This window comes from Vanellus vanellus, assembly GCF_965231255.1.
Source record: "Vanellus vanellus genome assembly, chromosome: Z".
In the NCBI taxonomy this organism is placed as follows: Eukaryota; Metazoa; Chordata; class Aves; order Charadriiformes; family Charadriidae; genus Vanellus; species Vanellus vanellus.
The window spans coordinates 76,005,017-76,030,936 of record NC_138908.1 but is presented as its reverse complement, the minus strand read 5'-3'; the positions used below and the strand labels follow the sequence as shown (position 1 = coordinate 76,030,936).

At 39.1% G+C, this 25,920-nt stretch overlaps 1 protein-coding gene across 1 annotated transcript in view; it reads left to right on the top strand.

The window, feature by feature from the left end:
• SLC38A9 (solute carrier family 38 member 9) overlaps window positions 1-24,263 on the top strand; it is a 39,171-nt gene extending 14,908 nt beyond the window's left edge. The window contains exons 8-14 of the mRNA XM_082497418.1: window positions 621-818; window positions 3,315-3,422; window positions 6,655-6,761; window positions 13,297-13,410; window positions 14,707-14,855; window positions 21,645-21,734; window positions 23,484-24,263. Of these exons, the coding sequence (XP_082353544.1) occupies window positions 621-818; window positions 3,315-3,422; window positions 6,655-6,761; window positions 13,297-13,410; window positions 14,707-14,855; window positions 21,645-21,734; window positions 23,484-23,649 (932 nt within the window). The 3' untranslated portion in view covers window positions 23,650-24,263. The remainder of the gene's footprint in view (window positions 1-620; window positions 819-3,314; window positions 3,423-6,654; window positions 6,762-13,296; window positions 13,411-14,706; window positions 14,856-21,644; window positions 21,735-23,483) is intronic.
• Window positions 24,264-25,920: the final 1,657 nt, after the last annotated feature.

Here is a 25,920-nt window from a genome sequence, read left to right as displayed (position 1 = left end):
TACTTGTGCCTGGCATGGCACCACAGTGACAGGGTGTTCTAGTTCAGTGTATGAGTTTTAGACCTGACAGTTGTTGTAGTAGCTTTCTTGTCATCCTTAGTTTGTGTGTTCCCAGAACAACGTATAGTAGTAACACAGGCTCTTCTGTACACAGATGCACTTGCATAGGGGTTCATATGATCTTACTGAAGTGTGCAGGGACATATTACAATGCTAAACACGCAGCCAGATGCAGAGGTGTGTTGCTATGACTTGATTCCAGCAGGTGCATGTAGGCACTGAACACACCTAGTTATACGTATGTGACCCTGCCACAGCTCAGGCTTTAGACAAATTAGCTTTTTTGTTGTGCTCGGCTGAAAGACCTGTAGCACTTGTCAGCTTAGAGTGCAAGGTGAGTAGCAGTGAAATCTTAGTGCTGAACTCCTGATTTAAAAAAAAAAAAAAAAAAAAAAAAACACAAATAGAAGTTAGGAACTGAGTTGTCAAACATTGCTTTTGAGTGGTCCTATTGCACATAGGTAAAACAGTCTGCAGAAATTTGGGGATCTTGGCCCTGAAGATTCTGTGCAAGTAAAACCCTATTCATCTGCAGATAATTTTCTTTTCCTTTCTTCCAGTCATTTGTCCAAGTGCTGCTAGCAGTCACCCCCCACAGAACAGGAGTGTGATGTTCTCTTCTGGCAACAATACAGGATTTGAACTCTTCGAGGAGTGGTGGGACAAATCGCAAACAGTACCATTTTACCTGGTTGCTGTTCTTCTACCCCTGCTAAACCTGAAGTCTCCGTCATTCTTTGCAAAATTTAATGTCCTAGGTAGGTAACAAATACTATTAAATTGGTTCATTGTGGTTAAAACGTATACAAAACAGTGAAAGCTACTCCAATGAGTAGAATCAAAGAATAGAATTATGGAATCATTTGGGTTGGAAAAGACCTTTAAGATCATTGAGTCCAACTGTAAACCTAACATTGCCATGTCCACCACTAAACCATGCCCTTAAGCGTTATGTCTGCACATCTTTTAAATACCTTCAGGGATGGTGGTTCCACCACTTCCCTGGGCAGTCCGTTCCAATGCTTGACAAGCCTTTCAGTGAAGACATTTTTCCTAGTATCCAAACTAAACTTCCCCTGGTGCAACCTGAGGCCATTTCCTCTTGTCCTGTCACTTGTTACCTGGGGGAAGACACCAAGCCCCACCTCGCTACAACCTCCTTTCAGGTAGTTGTAAAGACCGATAAGGTCTCCCCTCAGCCTCCTTTTGTCCAGGCTGAACAACACCAGTTCCCTCAGCTGCTCCTCATAAGACCTGTGCTCCAGACCCTTCACCAGCTTCATTGCTCTTCTCTGGACACGCTCCAACACCTCAATGTCTTTCTTGTAGTGAGGGGCGCAAAACTGAACACAGTACTTGAGCTGTGGCCTCACCAGTGCTGAGTACCGGGGGATGATCACTTCCCGAGTCCTGCTCAACACACTATTCCTTTTCCTTATACAGGCCAGGGTGCTGTTGGCCTTCTTGGCCACCTGGGCACACTGCTGGCTCATATTCAGCTGTCTGTTGACCAACACCCCCAGGTCCTTTTCTGCCCGGCAGCTTTCCAGCCGCTCTTCCAGCAGTTTGCTAGCATCCCATATAGTGCATCAAGAGTGGTTAGCTGGTTGGTTTTTTAATCACCCACAGGATTTCTACCCTGCTTTGACTGAGTCTTACAGTTAATAGGGAGTTAATTCTTTTCCTTTGTTCCCTTGATAATCCTGTGAAACAAGTTTCACTGTATTTACAACAGATTTTCCCAAATGGTGGTACACATACTACTACGCAGCATTTGTTGCACACTACCTTGGCACAGTCAGGCATACTCTTCGTCATCTGGTAAACATTTCAACACAGGCAGCTACTTCCAAAGATTAATTGCTTCTGACCTGAAGTCATTTGCTACCAATCAGTTGATTAATTAATCACATCGGTCAATCAGTGTAAACTGCTGCTGTGCTTTGCCCCAGCTCCAAATACCCTGTCCTATTCTACGCTACAAGGACAAAAATTGTGACTTCTCCTTGATTCCGTGTCTTGAGATAGAAGACTAAGGCAGGTGGGCTTGGTAAAGTGCATAAAGGACATGGATGATGGGTGAGGTTGGTCACAGTTTGTGGAGTAGGAGAGGTCTAAGGGCATAGCATTGAAGCCCATGATGAAGAGAAGGAGAAAAGGAGATGGGGATCACAGAACGGGTTGAAAAACATGGAGATGTGTTGTAAAGGAGGTAGAGGACAGGGAATTGAGGGTCTAGTTTGTCCTCTGTTCCAGTGCGACACTTAATTAGAGCTTGGATCTGCTGTTGCTGGAACCATCAAATGAAAATACAGCACAGGAACTTGGGTAGGTGATAGTGCTTCTGTGTAAAAAGTAGGGGTTTTATGTAGACTAGATATAACATTAGGGATAAGAAAATATTTTATCAAGTGCAATCTAGCCATATCTGTTTTTAAAAAGAAGCACATTATTGTAGGCAACTATTTTTTTAACTTGAGAACCCGAGTATTAAAATATGAAATTTCTCATAGCTTCAGTAGATTATTATTATGTAATTCAGCTGTTCAAAGTTGCCTTAATTTTTGTAAACCTTGAATTTTGTAGGACAAGAAAAAATGGATGGAAATTTTTTAGATGCTTAAATGAATCTTAATAGAGAACTTTTACTTATCTTTACATCTACAGAAACCTAAATCATTAGGAAACTATGGAGTATTTTAACGGTTGAGCTGATCCTTAAGTACAGAACCTTTTTTGTTTCTAATTTCTTGACTATGCTCTGTGTAATCAAACGATAGTTTCTTCAGTTTATTTTTTAACCTTGGAGATACTGCTAGAATGAAATGATGTCTTAGCTGAATCTGTATTCTAAACTTTAAAAATGCTGTTTCTTTGTGTTTACTTACTTATAGCCTGTTCTCTGGTGATTAGCAGTATTATTGGCCAGAAGGCTGCATTGCAGTATCCTTAATTACAGTTGCACAGTTTCTTTCAATTTTTAGGGAGTTACTCGTCTGCCCTTATCTCTTTCAAATGGCAGGAGCCAAGATCATACACTCTCCACGCTGAAAGCTTGCATTGGGTGCAAGTGCATTGTTCTTTCTCTCTGACCTATAAAAGAAATAAAGAAAAATAAAATTTAGACCTAGCCTGTATTTTTAAGAATGTATATCAGCCCTAAGTATTTGGGCTACTGGAAACTAGTTGGATGGAGCAGGAATAAAACACAACATAAATACTTTCTACTGCCTCATGGCTTTTGTCTTTTGCAGGTACGGTTTCTGTTGTGTACTTAGTTTTTCTGGTTACTGTAAAGGCTGCTCGCCTGGGAATCCACTTAGAATACAACTGGTTTACAGAGAATGATTTTTTTGTACCAGGTAAGATAGTTAGAATGCATATGTATGATAGGTTTAACATTTTTTTAAAGCAGTTCATTAATGACTTTCTCGTTCATCTTTTAACACATCTGTGATATAAATAAAGTGAGGAAATGCTGTCTGATGTTGCATGTAGGCTCTCAGTAAGGATCCCTTGTAACAAAGTGACAAGGAATCCCTTTCCCAGTGATTTTCCTTAATTAGGAGACAGTATCAACACTGGAGGGGGAATGTCCATCAGAGGTATCTACCACATATATCATGTGACGAGGAGTTTGCCATAATCCTGTTTTGCCTGTATTATAATAATGGCTAGCTGCACCATTTTCAGATCATGCCTATTTCGGCAGCAGTTACGAATGACAAACTGTAGACAGACTGACTGGTAAAGATGCTGTAAGTTCTCCACACACTGTCTTACTTAAATGAAATAACTCACTCACCATCATTTATGAGTACAATTTTCCTGTACTTCCCAATCAATCTCAGGTTTTAGTCCATAGTCTTATCTCTTCTCTTTTAACCACCCATTAGCTCTCCAGGGTGTTACTTTTATTTTCTTGAATGTTGTTTTGGTGGCTGTTTGTTCTTTCCAAATTAGTGTTACAAATTACTGCATAAAATGTCACAGTCATAAACTATGGTATTGCATGAACAGATAAAGAGATCAGTTTCTTGTTTTAGGAGGCCCGGAATGAGATACCTGACGTTAGGTCTTAGCTGTTTTTTCAGTACCTTTTACAATAGGCAGAATGGTATGACAAGTTAGTTCTGAGGAGGTGTGTCCTGTGCTGTTGAATTCTATCACTCCTTCTGTTCTTAGAAACAAGAATATTTTGCCCTTCTTTAAGAGTTAAGTATTTACTTCATGCAAAATTCAGAGATACGCACCTTCTTAGGGTTTCTTTTGTGGGTTTGTGCATTTTTGGTTTCCCAGTCACAATAACCACTCTACTAACAGTTTTACATGTGGGATGCAGCCTATTGTTAGGTCCAGTAACATAGACTTGCTCTCTAGTCGAACTGAAATTGATCTGGAACAGTAATAAGCAGAATAAACAGCTTAGCTAGTGTATTCCATTTATGTTTGGCAAAGAGGTCTGCTCAAAACCTAGTATTCGCCTTTTCCACCCCGCAGCCCCTAGCTATCATCAAATCTGTTTGCTCATTTTTCCGTAACTGCGAAGGTCATTCCTTCCTCATCTCAGCCAGGCATTCAGAACCCTATTTCAAGACCTGAATGCCAAGAAATGAATGAAAGGCTATGTAAAACAGTTTCTTCAGCTTGGTCATGTCACCAAGAAAAAAAAATTTATTGTCCTTTCTGGCTGTGTCTTCAAAGCCAGGGAATTTTTGCTGAGTATGACTGTGTGCAAGACCATAGCAGATGCTTTGAGGATGAACTGGATTATCTCTGTAATTCCCTAAGAATCCTCCTGACTACTGCAGCATAAGTGCAAACTTACAGATAGGTGTAGGTAATTCTGAAACAGTGCTGTCTATGCTATCTATTTTCCTCCATTGCTGCCTTTACTTTTAGGCAGATTTTTTTGACTAACAAGCTGCTTTTATCTCCAGTTTAAAAATTTGGATTTCAAAGCACTGAATGATTAGAAACTGCGTTAATGACCTTATTTATTTTGTATGACATCGTTCTTAATGCTCTCTGTAAGTAGAAATGATACTCAAGCATGTGCTGCTCAGACAGTAGATAGACAACAATGTTTGGTCTTGCTCCATTGCCAGCACGGAAACATGGTTTTAACCTGAACTGCCTCAGCAGACAGTCTTCAAATGCTCACATGGCCTCATATCTACTGACTCTTCCTGAGAACGCAGAGTAAAATTTGCCCAAACTATGGTTCACTATCAAACCCATGTACACTGGAAACCAGCCTAAAGAAATCAGGTTTTAAGCATCTTGAATTTCAAGTCCAAGATCTGTTAAGCAGTCCTAGTCTAAAATGTATAATAGCATGACGTGTACTGCAGGTCACTAAGAAGTGGAGCAGCCAGTAGTTTGATTATTTTGGCAATGTGACTAGTACTGCTAGGAGACAAAGCAAGTAGCTAATGCATACAAATCCAGCTACTGCTCATTGTTGTAGTGGTGGATGAGATGCGGTGCTGAAAGAGATTCTGAATCTCTCAGTTTGCTTTTTGTTATTGAGATTGAAGTAGTGGATGGAAACCGAGGCCAAAAGTTGCTTGCACTCTCAATTCTATCAGTAGCGCATCATGCTAGTTAGGTGTTGAAGATACAGTGAATCCAGCCCTAGGGAAGGCATGTTCTGTCAGCCTGGATGAGCCCTTCATTAATTGCCTGGGGTATGTTTACCTTGCTGACTTTAGCACTTCAGAGAAATCTTGTTTAAATATGTTTGCATGGAGCTCTTTGTGGTTTGATCTGTAAGGGTTTGTGAGCCCCTGATGAGCGTTTTGATATATTGCTGGATGCTTTCCAGAAGCTGAGCTAGCTCAGGGATCTCTAATTGCTGTTAACACTCTAAAGAGTACATATATCCTTATATAATACCAAGAAAGATTGTGCTTTAATGATGTTACACATTGGTGAATTCCTAGACCAGTTGCAGCACTTCCAGAAACACAATCTTATGAACATAATCCTTCAAGTATTAAAAGAAGGACAGCAATGCTATTCCCATGGAGACACACAAATAAATACATTTTTCATAGGTGCTGTAAGTTGCATGATAAGACAAGAAGTTGCTCTGCCTTTTTTTATGCCCTGGTTTGTAAGCAGAACCTCTTAAACATCTACAGATGTCATTTTCCCTCTGGTAGCATAAGTGCCTTCTTAATAACAACAGATGCTCACAGAGCAAATGATTCCTTCCCTCCATCTCCCTGTTCAGGGACCAATAGAAGTACAGCCTCACTGCAGTCAATTCCTGCCTCAAAAATGCTTTCCAGTTAAACCACTGGGAAGCAGTAAAGCTTGTATGTGTAAATCCTAGATTAACCTAATAATATTCCATGGTTGAGGTCTCGAGAAACTTTGCTGGAGGGCGTGTTGCTAACCACTGTCTTCGTGCATTTTGTACTTCCTAATTAAATATCTTAGTTGGCTATGGTCAAAGGTAAAATAGGTTGTCCCATTCCAACATGGAGGTTCATATTTCTGACAGCACGCTCTACAGCACTGTATGTCCTCTGCATTTTGTCATTGTTTCAAAGAAGTAAATTATTAACACTTTTTTTCCTCCCTTAGAGTTTAGAATTCTGTTCCCTCAGCTCACAGGGGTTCTTACACTTGCCTTCTTCATCCACAATTGTGTCATCACACTTCTTCAAAATAACAGGAATCAAGAAAACAATGTAAGTAATTTCACAATACTATGCTGATTTGTATCTAGATTGCCAGGCAACACTAATTTTTTGTGTCTACATCTCCTGAAATCAATCCAGGGACTGTAATAGCTTCAGAAAATGTAACTCGCTCTTGTGATCTGATAAGAAACCAGTTATACATACTTTTCACCGACAAGTAACAGATTCATTACAAGTTTATTCAAATGAAAGCCTTAAGGAGCATCCCAGACTTATTTGTGGTCAGGCTGGTATTAAATGGCCAAATTACACACAAGAGGCAGAAGGCTTGACAATGTTGTAAGACTCTAGAAAAACTGTCCAATTTTAGAATGAGACATGCTGGAGAATATTTGGCACAGGACTGATTTTAGCAGAGTCCTGAAAAACAGTGTTGAGGTCTAGATAATACCTTTTCTTAGAGTTGCTTCAGTAGTTTTGTGTCACAGTCTAAGTCAAGGATCATAAAGAAACCTGACTGTATTTAGGAAATCCTCAAAGTTGAAGCCTGCATTGGGAACCTTTGCAATACGTAGCCTCCCAACTGGTCCTTTGCCCTTGAAAAAGTAATGTACTGCTTATCCAGATGGAACTGCATTCTTTCTTAATATTTTCCCATTATAAAATACAAAATGGAGTAAACACGATGCAGACTTAAAGTCCTAGAGTACAATGTTAATGTAATTATTTTGATTATTTATTTTCCCCCCTAGTTTCCAGGGTTCTTGTCCAGCTTCATTAAAATCTTAGCTGTAAAGGTAACTACAATAACATACAAAGATTTTAAAATATTAGCTGTCTAAAAAACTGCTGCAGAGTCACAGAATCTCAGATTTGGTTGAGGTTGGAAGGGACCTTTGCATGTCTTTTATCTTGTCCAGCCTCCTTGCTCAAGCAGGGCCACCTAGAGTTTGCCTACACAACACATCAGATAAAAGATACCTGATTTGATTATTCAGAGGTCAAGTGCAGATTATGTGCCAGTGCAGTGAGATGACCTTTTGCTTTAGTAATCTGCATAGTTACTTTTTTGTCGCTGTGAACCATGGCCAGTTTGCGAGTGACCACCTCTGCAAAGGAGTCATGAATTCTCCTCCAGGAAAGCTTCTTGGGGTTTATGGGCATTTCTGAAAATAGTTTAACGACTAAAGAGGGGGTTAGTGGAGCTCTGGAGAAAGAAAACTAAGTAAGTTTCTTCTCAGTTTTCCTAAGAGAATCTTAATATGTGGAAAAGGGCAAGATTTCTCTTTCTCTTTAGATGTGGCATTCAAATTCTAAAGGCAAGGTCAAAGGTCACTCCAGCAATCAGCTCTGTATGCAGAGGAGGTCTAATGCCTCCATGCTACCTTCAAGACTTTTCCTGTGGATTTTCCCCTTTCATTTACATTGAAGCAAGCAATCAGCTGCAAAGAGCAGCACTTGGAATCTTCTCCGGTGTGCTTTTCTTGCGTTAAGGAGGAAGAAACTGCTGCCTGCATTTGAATCAGCTTTTCTGAATGCCCTCCATGGAGCTTAGGTTGAATTTCCAAGTGGGCCCTAACATGGATCCCAAGCCTTCGACAGGACGCTCACATTCTGAAAGGTGTTCAGATTGCACAGAAGGAGCACCTTTAAGTGTGGCAGGAAAAGTTTGTAATGGGAAACCAAACCTGTGCGTAATTCTTCTAGGAGTTTTATTTGGCTAGAAATTTCCTTCCCTGTTTGTAGCTGTACAGGAGCTTTTCACCTAGGTCTCAAAGTGCTTTACAAATGTTAATGAAGCACTGATGCTCTGCTGGACTAAGTGGAAGGTTTACATATGTATAGGGTTCTCAACCTGTCGTAAATCACGGTGTTGAGGGTATTTTTTCCTAAGTATTTACATCAACAAGATGCTTTCTTATATCAGTATCTCAATACTGATATAAGGGAAGTCGAGTGGTGACTCCACTGTTTCATGGATCGACCGGTGAACATGTCACTTCCATCAGAGTTCTGTGAAAAGGCACAGAACTTGGCAAGCTGGAAAAGTGCTGTTCTACTTTTGAACAAAACTTGCTGAAACTAGTGGTCATAAGAACCACTCTTTGAGGGGATGGAAAAAAGTAAGGGAAACAATAACATTCCTTTTATGGAGTCAGAAATCCAAAACAATAGCAGCTTCCATTCTGGTCACAGGCGTGTATCACTGCCCAAAGCTAAAACACATATGGGGGGAGGATTCCTCTGGCTGCTATTCCAGTAAAGTGGTGTGGGTGTGAGAAGAGCTGTGCACTGGAGTAAGCCAAATGTTAGCAGCACAGCTCGGAGGAGTCCTGTGAGCAGAGTTCTTAGTCTGCAGTTCAAATTTGAGCTGCCTGCTCCCATTTCCCACTGCTGCCCCCTTGTATTTGTCAGTGTAAGTTTTTGTGCGCTGCACTATCAACCGGTTTGGAAACTGATTGCTTAGAAAACTAACCTGGCCACAAAAAGGCAATTAGTTGGGGGTTTTGTTTGTTTGTTTGTTTGTTTTTCTGATTCATGTCTGTGATCTGGTTCCCTGAGCAACTGTACAGATGTTGCACAAGCCCAGAGCATGATCTTCAGGCATGGATACACTAGTGCTGTCTCCTAACAATTGCTTGTGGACCTACCTAGGGGAAAGGCTGGGAGCGGGGAGATGTTTTTGTCCAGGTGGTAACTGCAGAAGGCATGGGAGGATGGATGGTTCTTATTTTCTGGAATATTGAAACACTGTTTATCCCCTGTGAACAGAGTGAGCTTCCACTGATGCTGCCCTGCTATTGGTTTCTCTTTCCAGCCAAAATGACGCACAGCATTATGCATCTTGATGCAGTACTTTTTTGTCACCCTATTAAATGTTTTATCACTTGCCCTTGATGCTTGAACAGGTGAAGTCCTGTTTTTATGATAAGAATCAGAATCCTCTTGAGATATTACAGAGGCAGCATCTCTCTTTTGAGAAGTGACCAGTCTGAAATGAGATGATGAAAAGGTGCTTCTTCTAATGTGATGATAATTACTGGCCGCTGATAGAGGCTTCTCTATCCAAGAAGCAACTCTACAAATTAGCTTTCACTGTGGTACAAAGGAAAAAATGAACTATTTTCTTCATGGCATACAACAGGAAAAACAAGGCCTAAAAGTTGCCTGTTCTTTTCAGCATCGCACAGGCCTTCACTGTGCTGCATCCAGACCCCTGCCACAGGTCCAGCCTGCGCCTGGGTACTAGTCTGTGAGTGTGATATAACACCTTGTACTTTCAGAGTTTTCTTCATTAGCACCACCCAATTTATCAGACTCGTCCTTTTGTTAGGAGGCAAATTTCTGCCTGCGTTCTGCTGCTGGTGCCAGCCTCAATCACCCCATTCGTCCAGAGGCACTTTTAACTTTTTGTTCTGTGCATCTGGCCAGAAAAGCTCCTGGTCAGCAGTAACTGCAGCTCTGGTTGTTCTCCAAGTTCCACCTGAAAATCTGCCTGTTAGTTAAGGTGTACTTGACAAGGGCTTGGCAAGTGGCAAGGTGTGATCCTGATGGACTGTGACCTGCGTGTTATCTTTGGTACTTCCTTTCCACTCTGCTCCCCTGAATGCTTCCTCTTTCAACCATTTTTTCTACATTTGATTCTTAGATTATAAATTCTAGGTGTTAGGACTGCTGTGTCCTTTATGCTTAGGCAGCTTCCATCACAGTGATATCCATTCTGAATATAAATGTCTTAATATAAAATTTAAAATAGACAAATGCGATTATTGCTCTGTTACTTAAAATTAATCCTTTTATCTCTCTCCACATGTCCTTTGGTTTTATCTGGAATTATGCTGTCTAAACAGTATTTATAGTCAAGGTCTTTAGGGTGTGAACCCAGGTCTCCTGAAGAAAATGAACGTTAATCAAAAGATGTTCCTGTTATGTACACAAAGACACACTCTTGTGCAAAGGTAACTGTCGTATATGCAGAAGCAGGTGTTTGCAGGGGAGCTGACACATTTGAGGGAAAAAAAATATCAGGTTTTCAAGTTGTCTTTATTTTCTTGTTGCTTATGGAAATCAAAATCCGCGCATTCTTTGTATGGTGAGAGCGCCTGAAGAAAAGTCTTGCTATAAAAATATGTTATCAAAATTATCTCAGCACTTAGTTTCAGGACAGATTAAAGTATACGCCCTTAAGAACTGTAAGAGCATGAACTGATTAGTATAGTTGGAGATAATAGCACACCAGCTATCAAGTGTAGTCGACAGGAAGTGGTAAGAATTTTGTTTCAGATTGCTTACCCTTACAACTGCAAGTACTTGTCACAGCAAGAGTAGTTTTACAGTTGGTTCTAGAGCTTGCACATAGGCTGAGTACAAATAACAACTGCGAGTTCCTATGTTGTCTTTATGCATGAGGAACACAACTAAAACACCAAATTTAAAGCAAGTGAAAAAAGGTTTTGTCAGATCGTGTGCCTTAAGAAGGTCTTGGGTGCGTTTTGAAGAATTGTCCAAGTCCTGTCTTCAAGACATGAGAGTCCATGTCTCTGCAAAACCACCTTACCCTGATGAGTCTCTGGCTCCCCCAGTTAATGGAAGTTACTCATATATACCTGTAAGAAATCTGGATGCTCAGATTTAGTATTCCTAAATTCACTTTTCAGGATGGACACCGGCGTTTTTGAAGCTGTAGCTATTATATAAAAACCTGTACAGCTTCTCATGTCACTGAGGAGAAATTCTGGGAATAATTCAAAGAAAATTCTGTTGCTCGATCTCTGATGGAGGTTGGTAGTCCTTAGTGACCAGCGTGAGGAGAGTGAAGAGTAGAGAAGCATCTTCCAGTTGCATGTAACTGGTCAGCAGGAGGAAGAGGTTGCAGCTGGAAGCGTGCAGCTGCCTTGGGGTACATGTTAACAGCACGTTGCTGTCTGATGAGAAATATCATTTGCCTCTGGCAGGCTGATGGGAAAAAGGCATCAGTCTTCTATCTCAAAAGCACTGACAAAATGAGCAAGAGATTCCAGTTCCTTCACTAAAAACTTGTTTCCTTCTAAACTTTTCTTGAGCCTCATAACCTAGCATTTTATATTTCCCTCAGGGACTGCCTTGCCCTCAGAAGACCCTGGAAATTTATAAGATATGCTGTTTTTGTCAAGGAGATAGTGTGAAGAAACACTTAGGGAAATGTTTCCGTGCACAGATGTGAGCAAGCTTTGCCCGTGCTCCATGAGCTGGCTGGAGGCCATAATTATGATCCTGGTGTGGAAGCCATGTAGTCCTAATAATTTGGTGCTGTGACTGAGCTCGTAAGACTTGCTGCTCAGTCATAGGAAAATAGGGTTATGTATTGAAGCATTACTTGTAATCCTTTAAGAAGCTGATTATTAGCAGCAGCTGAAACAAATGGTTTCCTATATGCGTGTTTTGTAGCGTAGCATAAGTTTATACAGAATATAGTTAGTTAATAACGAGAAATAAATGGTCTCCCACTTTATTTCCCAAAAAAAGAATTGATGTAGAAGAATAACCTGCTAAGTACATTGCTATGAGATCACTCTGATGTATACATGGATTCTGCAATTTCATAAAGTACTTGAGTAGATTTGCTGCTTATTTTCCAATACTAAATGTTGCTAAAAACTTTTAATTATTTTTGTGTAGATGGCAATCTTTAATATATTAGATACTTTATAAATAGAGTCAACATTTTCAGAAGTGAACATTGAAGTTAAACTTTAAATCCACATTTAGGTATATGTAATATAGTTAAATATGGATTTGTGACCCTCGTTCTGCACTCTCTCCTAAAAATCTTTGACTTGTTTAGTGTATTTACCTGGGGTGTTTATAGAAATTCAATAACGAAGCAGACAGACAATTTTAAATGAAAGAGTCATTATAAAATACAATGCTAAAGCTAAAGAATGTATATACCTCTGTGCCTACCTATGCCTTTCTGTTTTATTTGTTTTATATTTAATGGTGTATTAGCGATGTCTTCCATTATCATGCCATTCATACAGAAGCCTGACGTATTAGTTTCTGGCATGGAGCCTCTTAGGTTTCAAAGCAGCTTCTTAAAAAATGTCCTTTACATTAGATCTGTAGTTGGGTAGACTGATGTCATTAATGGCAAGATTTTAGTCCCGACAAGAAGTTTAACATACAGCACTGCTGGGCTTTCTGTCTTTGACAGCTGTCTCTATGTCCCAAGGCTCTTAGTAGGAATAGGTGAATGTAAGGAAGTAGAGGGGGTTTCTTGTTTGTTTGTTTTAATAGCTAGTGTATGTTTCTGCACCCAGCAATGACATGCTACTATTATCATATCTGTTTCTTGATGCCTTTTCTGTATGTAGATTGATACACACTCCACTTGGGGGTACCTTCTTGCAGCTTTCTGATCTGATCCAGGACCAGATTTGAAGTCCTCATTCAAGTAATAGAAAGTAAAAGTAAAAATGTAAAAGTAATGGTAATAAATATAAAAGTAACAGTAATAAATGCAACAGAAATCTTCTCATGAGGTTTTTATTTTGCCTGTTTTGGTCTGTCTGTGCTGGCCAAATAAGATTTTATTTCTCCTCAGGTGAGAGACCTCTCTATTGCATACTTCCTGGTGGGATTAACATATCTGTATGTTGGAGTGATAATTTTTGCATCTTTTCCTTCTCCACCTCTATCCAAAGAATGTATTGAACAGGTGAGATATTTTACTGCAGTACATATTTGTCATTGATCTTTTAATAAATATGTATTAAAAAAAAGAATTGCTGCTGCTTCTTGCTTCATGACTCGCCCTGGCAGACGCGTCTGTCCTTCACTCTCTGGTCAGTTGGCATGGGCATGTGGGCACTACCACAAGGAGATGAGTAATACATGTGTTACCTCATTTATATTCATGTCTGGTTGCCAGTAGTTTTGTAAAAAACAAACATTTGATAAATACTCTGTGAAAGCGATGAAGAAAGGACCAAAATGAACAAGTGAATAGCTGAGGCTTTAATTTCTTTAGTTTCTTTAATCCTGAGAAGTTTATGTTTAGTTGTGTGTGCAGTGACCAATCCCACTCATTGGGACTGGTTTCGGGTAATCCAGAAAAAGAAATATAATGGGAATGCAAGCTCATTTAGACAGGAGTCCTTGTTTTGAGTAGGTTTGGAGTCTAACATTATGGTGAGCCTTGCCAGCAGAGTTCTTCAGATTATAGCACCACATGCAACACCCTATGAAGGCTGTTAAACTTTTATCCACTTATAGGCAAGGCTGATTCCCACACCCTAAATTACTTCAAAGATAGGAGTTATCAATTGGTGATCCATGTCTCTTGCATAATATTTAGCAGTGAAGCAGCATTTAAAGGCTTCCTCTGACAGTAGGTTAGTTAGAACTGGTACCACTGTTTAACCATGAAATGATTTTTTGAATAATTTGAAATAACGTTGTGGTGTGAAATCAACAGTCAAATAATGGATGTGAAGCAGTTTTCTTCCTATTTGTTTTCTGTAGTTGTCATAAGTACGTTAGAAGTCATTTGTATATTTCCATGATACTAAAGTCTTATAATACTTTTTCACATATTTCGCTTGTAGTATGTTATCTCTTCCTCATTTGTATATGATCCAGTTTTACTGATTAAATAACTTTTATTTAATATCTAGGTATGATAGGACAGGTGATGGGAGCATATGAATCCATCTGCCTAAATAATCAGGTGGCCTTTCCACAGCCTTGATTATTTGAGGATGTTCAGAGGATTATAAAATAATTCCATCTTTAATGCTAACATACATCAGCCCTGTAATACCTAAAAATCAGTTGGTATTCGGTGGCAAACCAATTGTAAAAGAGGGAGAGGGTATTTAACGTTATGGAGTTCATTTAACAATTGTAGTTGCTTGGCTTTTATTCCTTTCTTTCTTGCACGCAGCTATTAAAAATCAGCAGATACATGTAATCAAGCGGCTATTGATAAGTGTAACATTATTCCTATGTTTAGAATTTTCTAGATAACTTTCCCAGTGATGACATCATGTCATTTGTTGCAAGAATATTCCTGCTGTTCCAGATGATGACTGTATACCCACTGTTGGGCTATCTGGCACGAGTTCAGCTCTTAAGACAGTTTTTTGGAAGTGCTTACCCAAGGTAAGGAGTCTACTCCTTGACAAGAGCTTGGCACCCTTTGCTTCGCTGGCTTTCTGTCGTCAGAAATTTGGCTGAGCTTTTGGGGATTTCCTTTGCTGCATTAGGTACATTTCAAAAGTTAATTTCACAATGTTTATAGGGGGTAGCCAGGGAGTGAACAGGCATGCAAAATAAACTTGCCTGCAGATCAGGACTGCTAGAGCTTGGCAGAGCAGAATGGGGGGGTGTCCTTTGTTTTAGCCCTTCATTTTGTCAATAAACAGAGGAGTTTTGTCAACACAGTTCCTTTGTGTTATGCATTGATATAACAAAAGAAAAGTTGTATAGAAAAAAAAAAATTGTTGAGTCCAGAAACATTTCATCAAGTATTCTTTAAGCTGTGAAGGACATACAATCTGGATATTAACCTTTCAGGGTGCCACATGTGTTTTGATTGTGCACAAATACTAATCATCCATCTGTTTTTAAACAGAGCTAAGTGAGTTTTTAGCTGTGTTATCTAGGCTGCTGCTATGCTTATAAAAATAGCTTTTCACATGCTAATTTCAGAGATGAGCCACACCTCTGCATTTGTACACTGTCTGAATTCCAGGGAAGTGCTGATCCAGATTTCAATTTTAGTTTGGGGTGGTTTTTTTTAGATAAAACCTAGGACATTTATATTTGGAGTATTGTCTGAATTTGTCACAGCTGAGAAGCTGGCATTTATCTCTGAGTTTCTTATTTTATATTGTGAATTACTGTTGATGGAGGAAAGGAAAAAAGTATCTCAGGAAGAAATGTGTATTGCCTCTGTGGCGTGAGCGGTAGCATACAGGTCTGGGAAGATGTTGTTCCAAGTTTCAGGTTTCTTCTGCGTCCTAAAATAGGTATGAGAAGGTCTAGAAATTGGATGCCTAAAATTAGGCAGTGAAATAAGTGCCTGCTTTTTTTTGATGCTAAATTGTACGCCGTTCAATGTTGAGGAGATTTTTTGGAACTGCTGCAAGTTACTATTGGAAACAAGGCCATTGATTTAAGTGCTAAATATGGATTTCACAGCCACTGGAAAATAGCCATGTCCTTTATATTATGTGGATGTGCCTCTTACTATCTCCTCCCTCCTGTTACTCCCTGACCAGAATGGTTTTCATTTCCCTCATGCCCTCTGCTAGAACCTACAGCTTCATACCACTCTCTTCTCAGGTTAATTCTAGCTTGCTGTTTTAAGCCTTCACGGTATGACGAATGTGATGATGCAAATGCTTGCTTGGTTCTTGTCTCCAGGATGTCCTGTGGGTAGCTTCGCTCACTTTTTTTTTTTTTTTTTAAGACTCCTTATGGGGAGGTATTTAAAGTTTCTGAGAAGTCAAAAATGGTTTCTAGGAAGCCACTTAAATCACTCCAACCGACAGTAATAAGGTAGTACATGCTGGTTAGCTGGCTGTCTCCCTCTCTAGTATCCCAGGCATCTCACATATAGCAGAAAAATCACTAAACTAACCTCAAAGCTCTGATCTGCGCATTTACAACCAGCAAGGTCAGTCCTTACTTTTTCTATGCAATGGGGACTAACTGAAGACTGGTAGCAAGCACAGGACCTGTCTCTGGGAAGATAGTAAAGATTGACTACCTGGTTGTGAGATATGTCTTTTGATGACTGATTCTCACCAGTAGCTAAAGCTGACGATGGTCCTTTAGTAGCACTGTGCCTATATCACCTTTCTAGGAAAAAATTCAGTATTCTGAGTTTTTCCCAGAGCTGCTTTTGTGGGGAAACATTTTGCAAATATAGAGAAGTAGCTCTTACTGACATAAACTGACGTCTCACTGCAGAGCCTGTTAATCCACCCTGAAGAACCTACCTGGAAATATTAAGTTCCATGGCTTTTGTGTAGGAAAATGAGCATTCTACTAGTGATTGTATATACCTGGCTTCTTTTATCGAAATCTTTAATGGCCAGGGCTAACAGTTCTTGGCCAGTAAGGAGACTGACCTGCAGAGACTCAAGCTTTGGCTCTTAGATGTGTGCATAAGGTGTATGTGTGGAGGGGAATATTCCCGGGCACTTGACTGGAGAAAATTTCTATGTAAGTAGAGAACCAAAAGGATGAAGCAGGAGAAAAAGAGCAGAACAGAAAGTAGGGTTATGTGCTGTTCTTCTAGAATAATTTAAAAACAAAACAAAACAAAACAAACAAAAAAACCCCCCACAGTTTAAAATCTTGTGTTTTTGTGACCGATTTGGTATGTTTACATGGTTTTTCTACCTTTTCCTATTTTTATTTTCAGGTGGTGAAAGTGGGGTTTAGGGGTGTGCACCGATGGTACGTCCATCTATTTATACAGTGCATTGGGTAGTGTGCTGAATTCATACTGATTGTGCATTTGAGGGTCTCTGGCAACATAGCCTTGTTTAACCCTGCAATTCAATGTGCTAAATCACATCTATTTCCATAGGGGCATCCTTCCTATATTAAGTTTCCTTAACTGCTGACACAATGTTATAAGTTTACCTTCTGGTTATAATTGCTCAATTATTTACTTTTTTTACAAAAAAAACCACCACCTCCTCCTTTGGTCCAAGTGCCCATTGTAAATTTTCCTGTTTTCATTTTTAAGCACTGGGTTGCTCCATATGGATGTGCTGCTGCAGGTTTCACATGAACTGGAATCTCCTTGACATTAAAAGCTAGGCTTCTTCGTATGAGCAATTGTTTGCAGATGTGGATACCTGCTCCTGCTATGTACGCTAGTGTACAGACTACAACATAAAAAGTGACGTACTGGGATGAAACCCAAGGAACTGTTCATTCTCTTCTTCTTTCCCTGGTGTTGTAAAGAAAGGCCAAAATATCGTGTACTGGGAAATTAATTTTCTTTTCTAAAGTGAGATATGTTTGCAATGGCATCATTTAAAGGGTGACTTAGGGCGAGAGGCATGTGGTTTATCTGCTGTTTTTTATGTGACTCTGGATCTTCTTATATGTACAGAAAGCTACTTTTTTAATTATTGTTATTGGCTTTTGGCTACAGTGATGTTTGTGACAGAGAATTCCCTTGATTAATTATATGCCACGCATAAAACACTTTGTACAGTCATCTGATCAATTTTTAAAACTTTTTAATCTTTCCTGTTCTGAGAGGTTAAATAAGCTGATGGACAGAAATCACTTGGCTTTCCTTAAAGATTGTCCTCCCTTTACTCCATGGTAGCCCAGCAGACCTGCCAGTTCTCCCACAGATGTGTGTCTTCTGATGCAATGAAATACATTTCTGTTTGCATGCGTGTTTAGTTATCTGTTCTTCACCTAGCTTCTGTCTTCCTTCTTATCTGCTGTGATTCATAGTCTTTTGATCAATGTCAGTTGAGTGAGATTTCCAGGAAAAAAATGCATTTTTAGGTACAGGAACCTTTCAAAAATTCTTACTTAAATGATTCTGTTTTGCTTTTTTCCTTGTTTTCCTGTTTCCCTCATTGTGTGTGTTCACCCTGCGACTCCATGCTGAGTCCAGTGGTTCTAATTTCCTTGCATCTCAGCTGAGGGGACTTAAAATCAGTTTCTTTCTTTAAATGTCCCCTACCCTAGGGTTTGGTTTCACAGTTTTCGATGTGATTCTTACTTTGAGGATGCTGAAGTTAATTAGATATATGTAGTCACTGTCGTTCAGTGGATTAACTGTGACTACCACTTCCACAGGAGAGAACTTGATAGAGCAAGCCCTCTAATGCTCTTCTGGTATACCAGGTTGTTTCTCAAATCTGTCAATCTGAAAGGTTAACCTTACAGTGGGGGGGAAAAAGCAAGACTTAATGGGAAGCTTTTATTTTAAAATTTGTTCAAATTTTTTTCTCTACTCTTGCTTTTCTGGGATTGTGGGATTTTTGCAGGTGAGCAGTGATTCCCTTTACAGAGAAGAGCTAGCTAGAGTCTTTGTCTGTCCAACCGAGAATATTGAGTCTTGAGGACAGAATATAGAAGACGTAGCACCACGTGCTGCACTTGGTTTGCCATGAGTGTGCCTCTTTTGTGCATTAGAGCCTCCTTGAGGCAATCCCACCTGTGTCTCAGAGCAGCAACCCTGATCAGGCTGCCCAGGTGGACAATCCAGCCCTGGCACAGGCCACCCGTCTCTTCTGCTGTTGACCATGAGGAAGAAAGTTGCGCTGCTTAGAAAACAGCTGCATGCCAGCAGGGAGGTTAGGTTAAAAAGGGCCAAATCTTTTCTGATCTCTAACGTCATCTAAATACTTTTCTTCCTATAGTCGTAATAAGCAGAGATGGTACAGTTATGCCCCCCACAAATACTGTTTTTCAGACTGCCTTTTTGCAATGTGTGGTGACCGTTAGTTGTACCATAAGCCAGTGTCAGGCTGCAACTGAGCAATATAGAACTTTTTAAAATGTCACGGGCTATGAGAAATGCTTGTCCCTTCTGGAGCATACCTGTATGAAATTTAAAGTCTTATGAAAAAATACTATCTCAAATAATACGGCTACTAGTAGCCCTAGATACCAGATTCTTTATTCAGAGGGATAGTTGTTTTCCTATATGATAATGCCTTTCTTTCCATTAAGAATGAGGCTTTTTCCTGTCTTGGAGCTGAGATGCACTATGAATACCTGCCTAGGCAAAAGAAAGGATTTGTAGGCTAAACACCTGTTGTCCAATAACATGGTTATAACTCGGGCTGTTTCAAAAAGGTAGAAAAAGGAGCAATGATGTTCCAGGACAGGAATACAGTGTAACCTTGTGCCCTTAAACCGGTGGATTGACATCCTTTTCAGACTTTTTGATTTTGTATTGTTCATGAGGATCCTGCTCAATTGTAACAATTAAAATTGCAAAGCACTACTCTCCAAGTACTGAGTTGTTTTGCAGGCTCCTGCATTTTGAGACCATTGTTTTCAGTTGAGCCAAAACACCTTCCTGCTCTCCCAGCCCCAGGTCAAGAAGTTGAAAAAATGTTTCATTTCACACCAAACAGACACCACTTTGCTTTTGAAGTTATAAGAAGCTAGAATTAATTTTTAAAAAGCAACAACTTTGAACTACCAAGTCACTACTTCTGTTTTAAAGCATGCCAGAATGAAATACTTCAGACTTTTTTCAGGCTTTCTGCTAAAATAGTCTGAACTGACCCAAATTTGCAAAATACTTTTGAATTACTAAGCCTGCACTCTTTTTAATCCCTCTTGCTAAAAAATTCATCTCGGCAAAAGTAGAATGGAAGAAGTGTTGTCATTTTCTGTGTTCATAAACCTTTGGCTTCAATTCTGCTATCTGACAGTAAGATTTGAAATCTGCTCTGTGTGTGGGGAGAGAGGAAGTAATTTTTAATGCAAAGACTTTTTTTTGAATGGTTTAGTTAATTTGCTTTCCTAAACAATATTAGAGAAGCAGTAAATGTTTGGTCCTTCTTTCCCTAATAATTCTGATTCTTGGGATTTTATTTTTTATTCTTGGGGTTTTACGAGGTTTATATCCAACTGTGTTTTTATTGAAGTTTCAGCTGCTGTATTCCCACTATTATATTCAGTCTCTGAGGTACCCTCTTCTACCACTGTTAAAATGTCATATACAAAACTAAAGGTATTATTTCTGTCTTTTTGAAATCAATTTTTAAGAGCAAATGTGAGAAATAGTCCATATCTTAAATGATTCCTTTGTGTTTAATCTACCTCAATTCCCCTAAACTTCAGTGAGACTACTCTGTCTCTGAACTTTCTTCCTAACTTGCAAACTGGCAGCCAGACTTTCAGCCATGGAAGTGATCACTTTTAAAAAGCTTGTTAGTTAGTGACATCCTCCGTAATGCAGATAGTTTCTACAGGTAAAGAAAATTAGCTTTGGCGTCAGGATTTTGTTTATTTTAAGAAATCAAATCATCCAGAAAATAAACAAAACCTGTAAGTGTATGTGTGTTTCCTCTGTGTGAGTTCTTTTTTCCCTTCTTAAACAGCTGTGTGACCAAAATATCACAGTTTTTTATTATATTTCCTGACTTTACCTTATGTTGAAATATGCCAACATTTCATATTCTGTAAAGAAAAGTGATACTCTCCTGAGTCTCAGCTCTGTGCATTAAAAGAGTGAGATTTAGAATTTAGATTCTGATGCATTAAAAGCTGCTTTTGATTGTCTGATGCATTAAAAGCTGCTTTTGCAGAACAGAAAATCTCCTTAATGCAAAAAGGAAAGCAACAGGAAATTATTTGTAAAAACAAATTAAACAAAACATTCCAGCATAAATAGTACACAGGTCATATATTAAATGGCATCCAACATTCTAAATGTTTGTCCTCTATCAAAATGTATTAGAATTCAAGTTTTAAGGTGTTATTCCCCTCCAAGGGGAATGTGATGTTTTCCACTCAATGCATCTTTTCTTTTCTTCTGGTTTCCATTAGTTCACTTTCAGCAATTCAGATCATTCTTTGAAAAAGCTAATTCTTTCTTGTGGGAATTAAGTTATACAGTATTGTTTCTTTGGTATTTGAATATCCATCTGAAATACTTGAGTGCTGAGTACCACGTATGGTGTTTTTCAGAAGAACTGCCAAATTACACATACTTACTCCTTAAGAGTATTTTGAGTCAAAACACTAGATATTTAGAGTCTGGCACTCTGAGTATTCAGTAGCTGTTATGTTTGCTGTGAAATTAATTAGCTTTAATAGAGCGAGTCGAGCAAATGGAAATGCCATCCATGTACCAGTTAAATGTTAGCGTAAATGAAGGATAATGGTGGTATTTTGTAACAAATACAGCATATATTTTAACACTCTTTTCTCACTTTCCTGTAGCATTTTCCATGTGCTCGTCCTGAACGTAGCAATTGTAGGAGCTGGAGTAGCAATGGCAAGATTTTATCCAAATATAGGAGGTATCATAAGGTGAGTGTTGCTTGCACAGTGAACTTGCCTGTGGTGTTGCTGCATGTTTGCCTCTTGATGTTGAAAAGGAACGGTATGAGTGCAGGTAATTGTATCTTTATATTTTGTGAGGCTCACGCCTTTTTAAGTTGTAAATAATGATTTAAAAGTATAAACAATCAGCTTATCTTAAGTTCTGACAAGCAGCTATCTGTAAGTGTGCCTTTGTGTCTGAGGTGATTGGGATGATTCCCTGAGTTTCACTGGAGCTGTATCTGAGGACCTTGTAACTATACACATGAAAGAATAAAGTGTCAGTAGAAAAGTTGCTAGGTTATTGTGTGGCTTCTCTCAAGTTTTTATTTTGTGTTAAGACCATTTGAAGCTGTTTTGAAAGTCCATATTAAAAATCCAAGAAAGCAAGTAACTTAAAAGGGAAAAGTGACGTAAAAGTTGTACTTGTAAATGATACCATAATTTAGCATGTTAATAAACACCTAGGATTTCTCTAACTGAGAGAGATTAGAGGAAATAATCTAATGAGTTTTATTTTCTACATTTGACACCACCATATTTGTAATCATTGTCATTCATTCCTAGTTTGCATCTTTCCTACAGCAGCCAGGAGAGGGAGGTGTTTAAAAATATAGACATTTGCAATTATAAAACCAGAATGACAGGCTTGGGTCTGACCAGAGTAGCAAAATAACTTACTTTTGCTCAGTGGCTGAACTTTGAGGTTTTTTCCATTTCCTTTTTTTTTTTTTTTCTACCTCTCCTTTTAGTGAATATTTTTGTATTCCAGTAATAGAGATGGTCTGGTTATTAGTTCTAAATGAATATCATGCAATACATTTCTGTATTTGCAAACTGATCCTGACCTCTGCTAATGTGTGCATACTATGCATAGTAGCCAAACATTTTGAACAGTGAATTTCGAGCTGATAAATTTAATATACAGTCTAACTTGGGTATTTGCTTGTTTTGTGTTGCAGACAGTTACTCTGTATTGTGATGTTTCCTCTATCTACAAGGAATGTCCAAATATTTGAAATAAAATATGGTTTTAGTTAATAATGCACGTTTGGCTGCAGTATAGCTTAGTAGGTGGAAACTCACAGTGGGAGAAAATAGTGAGAAGGTTTTGGTAAGCAAGGGAGTGGTTAGAAAAAGTACAGTTAAATGTTTCACTTGCTGTGGTTACCTCCATGTTACCAGGAGGGCACGTTGATCTTTTCAGGTCTGGAGAATGGTTTGCTAGGAGCTCATTAAATAAATAAAACTAAAAGTTGCAGATTCAGGAGCATTTCTGTGCTTACATGCTTTAACATGTGTCCTCTGGTGGCTGGGGTGCAGTGAGATTTGCAGTTCTGACAGTAAAGGGTGCCTGACAAAGGATGCACTGTCCAGTCTTTTTCTGTTGCATGTTGACAAATTTCCCCAAAGAAAGTAGAAATATCGAGTCAAAGATAGGGCATCAGTCCCCAGAAGCATCTGGGGATGTGACTGAAACATCAGAGGCATGCCAGAGTGCAGGTACAGGGGAGCTGGGGGCTGAGGAACACAGAGGAGGATAATTAAATGCTAGGGAAGGAGGTGAAAGACAGCAAGGAACAGAAATTGATGTTTAGCGACCACGGATAGTTGTTGTTCAGCCAGACTGTTTATTCGTTTGAGGGGGGGAAATAACAACAAGAAATAAGAGTTAACGCAAAGCATTCTTTTTTCTTTTTTTTTTTTTCTTCTTCCCCTCTTCCTCCCTTTCCTCAGATACTCTGGAGCAACATGTGGTCTGGCCTTTGTATTCGTGTATCCGTCCCTCATCTACGTGATCTCCCTGCATCGTGCTGGGCAGCTGACGTGGCCAGCATTGATCATTCACATCTTTATAATCCTCCTTGGACTGGCTAATCTGATTGCACAATTCCTATTGTGAAAATTCCCCCTTCTCCCTGTGGCTGTCACAAGTGGTACTGTGACATTTGGCAACAGCCTTGAGCAACACTGTCACGCGTGAGAAGGAACAGTCCTCAATATGATCTTCTTGAGAAAAGCTGCACCTTTGAAACAAATTCAAAACACATCTTTCAGGCGCTTGACAGGAAACCTGTCACGCTCCTCTAAAAACACAATTTTATGAGAAGTTAAATGGTTCAGATTTGAGTGAGTTAGTTCTCCTGGTTTTGTTGAATGTACATCAAAGATTGATGAAGCTCAAATATTTTGATTTTTTACAGCACACGTCTCAAAACACACAGCTTTCAGCCTCAGGCTATAGAACTCTTTCCTCCAAAGGAACTGTCCTTACCTTTATTAACAAACATGCTTTCACAACATTGTTCAGTGGCTGTTTGAAATGCTCTTTTGTCGCAGTTATTTTCCTGTTTTATTTGGGAAATGAAGAAATTATTGTCTTTCCTTTTTTTTTTTTTTTTAGGTTAATTTATAGTCATTTGGGTCAAAATGCACTCTTAATTTTGAATATGCTATTAAATTGTTTTGGCAATATTTTTCCTCTAGGAAATTCCAACTAAGAGAAACAATAAAGTCATGTCTCAGTGTTTTATTCAGAACCAATGTGTACACAAGTTATTTGTGATCTTACAATGAAAAAAGTCAGGAGGATAAAAAAAAATTAGAACAAGACAATTAAAATTAGAATTCCAGGCTTGACCTCACTTCAACTCTGTTAACTGGGCTATTATGTGCTGTGAAGTTGTCTTGTCAGGAGTTGCATGTGGTTTTATGGATGCATGTTGGACACAATATTTATCACAGGCTTGTTCCCTCCCTTAGAGGGTCTTACTTTCGTGGTCTCTCACTATGCTTTTCCACTACATTACTCTCGGCATTTTGGATGTGAACAGAGAGACAAAGCTAGTACTCTTCAAAACTGTGGACTAAATCAAATAATTTAAGTTTCAGATAATTCCTAACAGAAGGTGGAAGAATCTGGGAAGGGTTTTGTTGTGTTTTTTTTTTTTAACTTCTTGTTTACTAACTGAAGAGGGTGTACATGCATACGCACACAGACACCGTCCCTCACCTGCTGTCTGTGAGTCGGAGTCTTAACCTGAAACACACAATAATTAAGTTGCCAGACGCTACTGGAATGTCATCTGTTCTGGTTGGAGAGAGAGTAAAAACTCTTCTTTGTACAGAATTCCAGTGTATTAAAATAATCAACAAATGTATAATAATGGAAAGAGGACTCCGAGCAATGCTAAATTCCAAAGTAAGTAAACGAGGAAAAACATTGGAGTGATGCAATGTTTGTGAAGTAGGAGTTGAGTTGGGAAAGATAATTACATTGCACTATAAGAGTTTGTGTTTTCATCAGAAAGACAGTGAAAAGCATAACCTAGATAATATACTGTGCTTCTCTGGTAAATTATATGAATTTTTGTAGTAATAATGTAAATCCTCCATTTGTTTGAGTTAGGCTCTTCAGACTGTGTAAAGGACACTTGACTTGCATAAGTGTCATAGAATCATAGGGTTGAAGGGACCTTTGGAGATCATCTAGTCCAACCCCCCTGCCAGAGCGGGTAGGGGGGGGGGGGGGGGGTGTCCTTTGTTTGTCCTTTGATTTGTATGAAATAGAGGATCATATGAGTTTGGAATATTATCTGCAGAATATAATAATTATTTCAGATTCTCACTTCTTTTCTTGTGGAACTTCTTGTGCCTTTAAATCAGAATTGGAGAATGGGTCCATCATCTGTTCTGTATTATAGAGAAGTATTTGCCCCATCCTGGTCATTTTCCCTGTGTGTACTCTTATCTTCCACTGCTTGGTTTACTTACTCTCTAGGGCATATCTGTCCACCCTTTTCACTGCCTGACAGTGAGCATATCTTGCAGGGCCGACACCACTAGTCCTGGCCAACACATCTGTTTTTTAGGGACATGGGTCTGGCCTCTCCCATAAAATACTTCCTTGAATGTCTAGGTAGTCATCACTGCGTGTAACTTGATGGCTGCATTCCCTCAACGTTCTCAGCAGTGTATTTCACCAATTAAACCTGTACTTTTTTTTTTTTTTTTTACTTTCCAACAAACTTCCTCTTCTTTCCAACAAATTTTACGAACTTATGGTTCCACAACTGTAGTATGTTGCTAAACCCTCCACAGTTGTTTGGTACAGAAGTACTTGAACAGCAAAAGGAAAGGACGAAAGATGCAGGATGTCAAGCATCATTGGCTC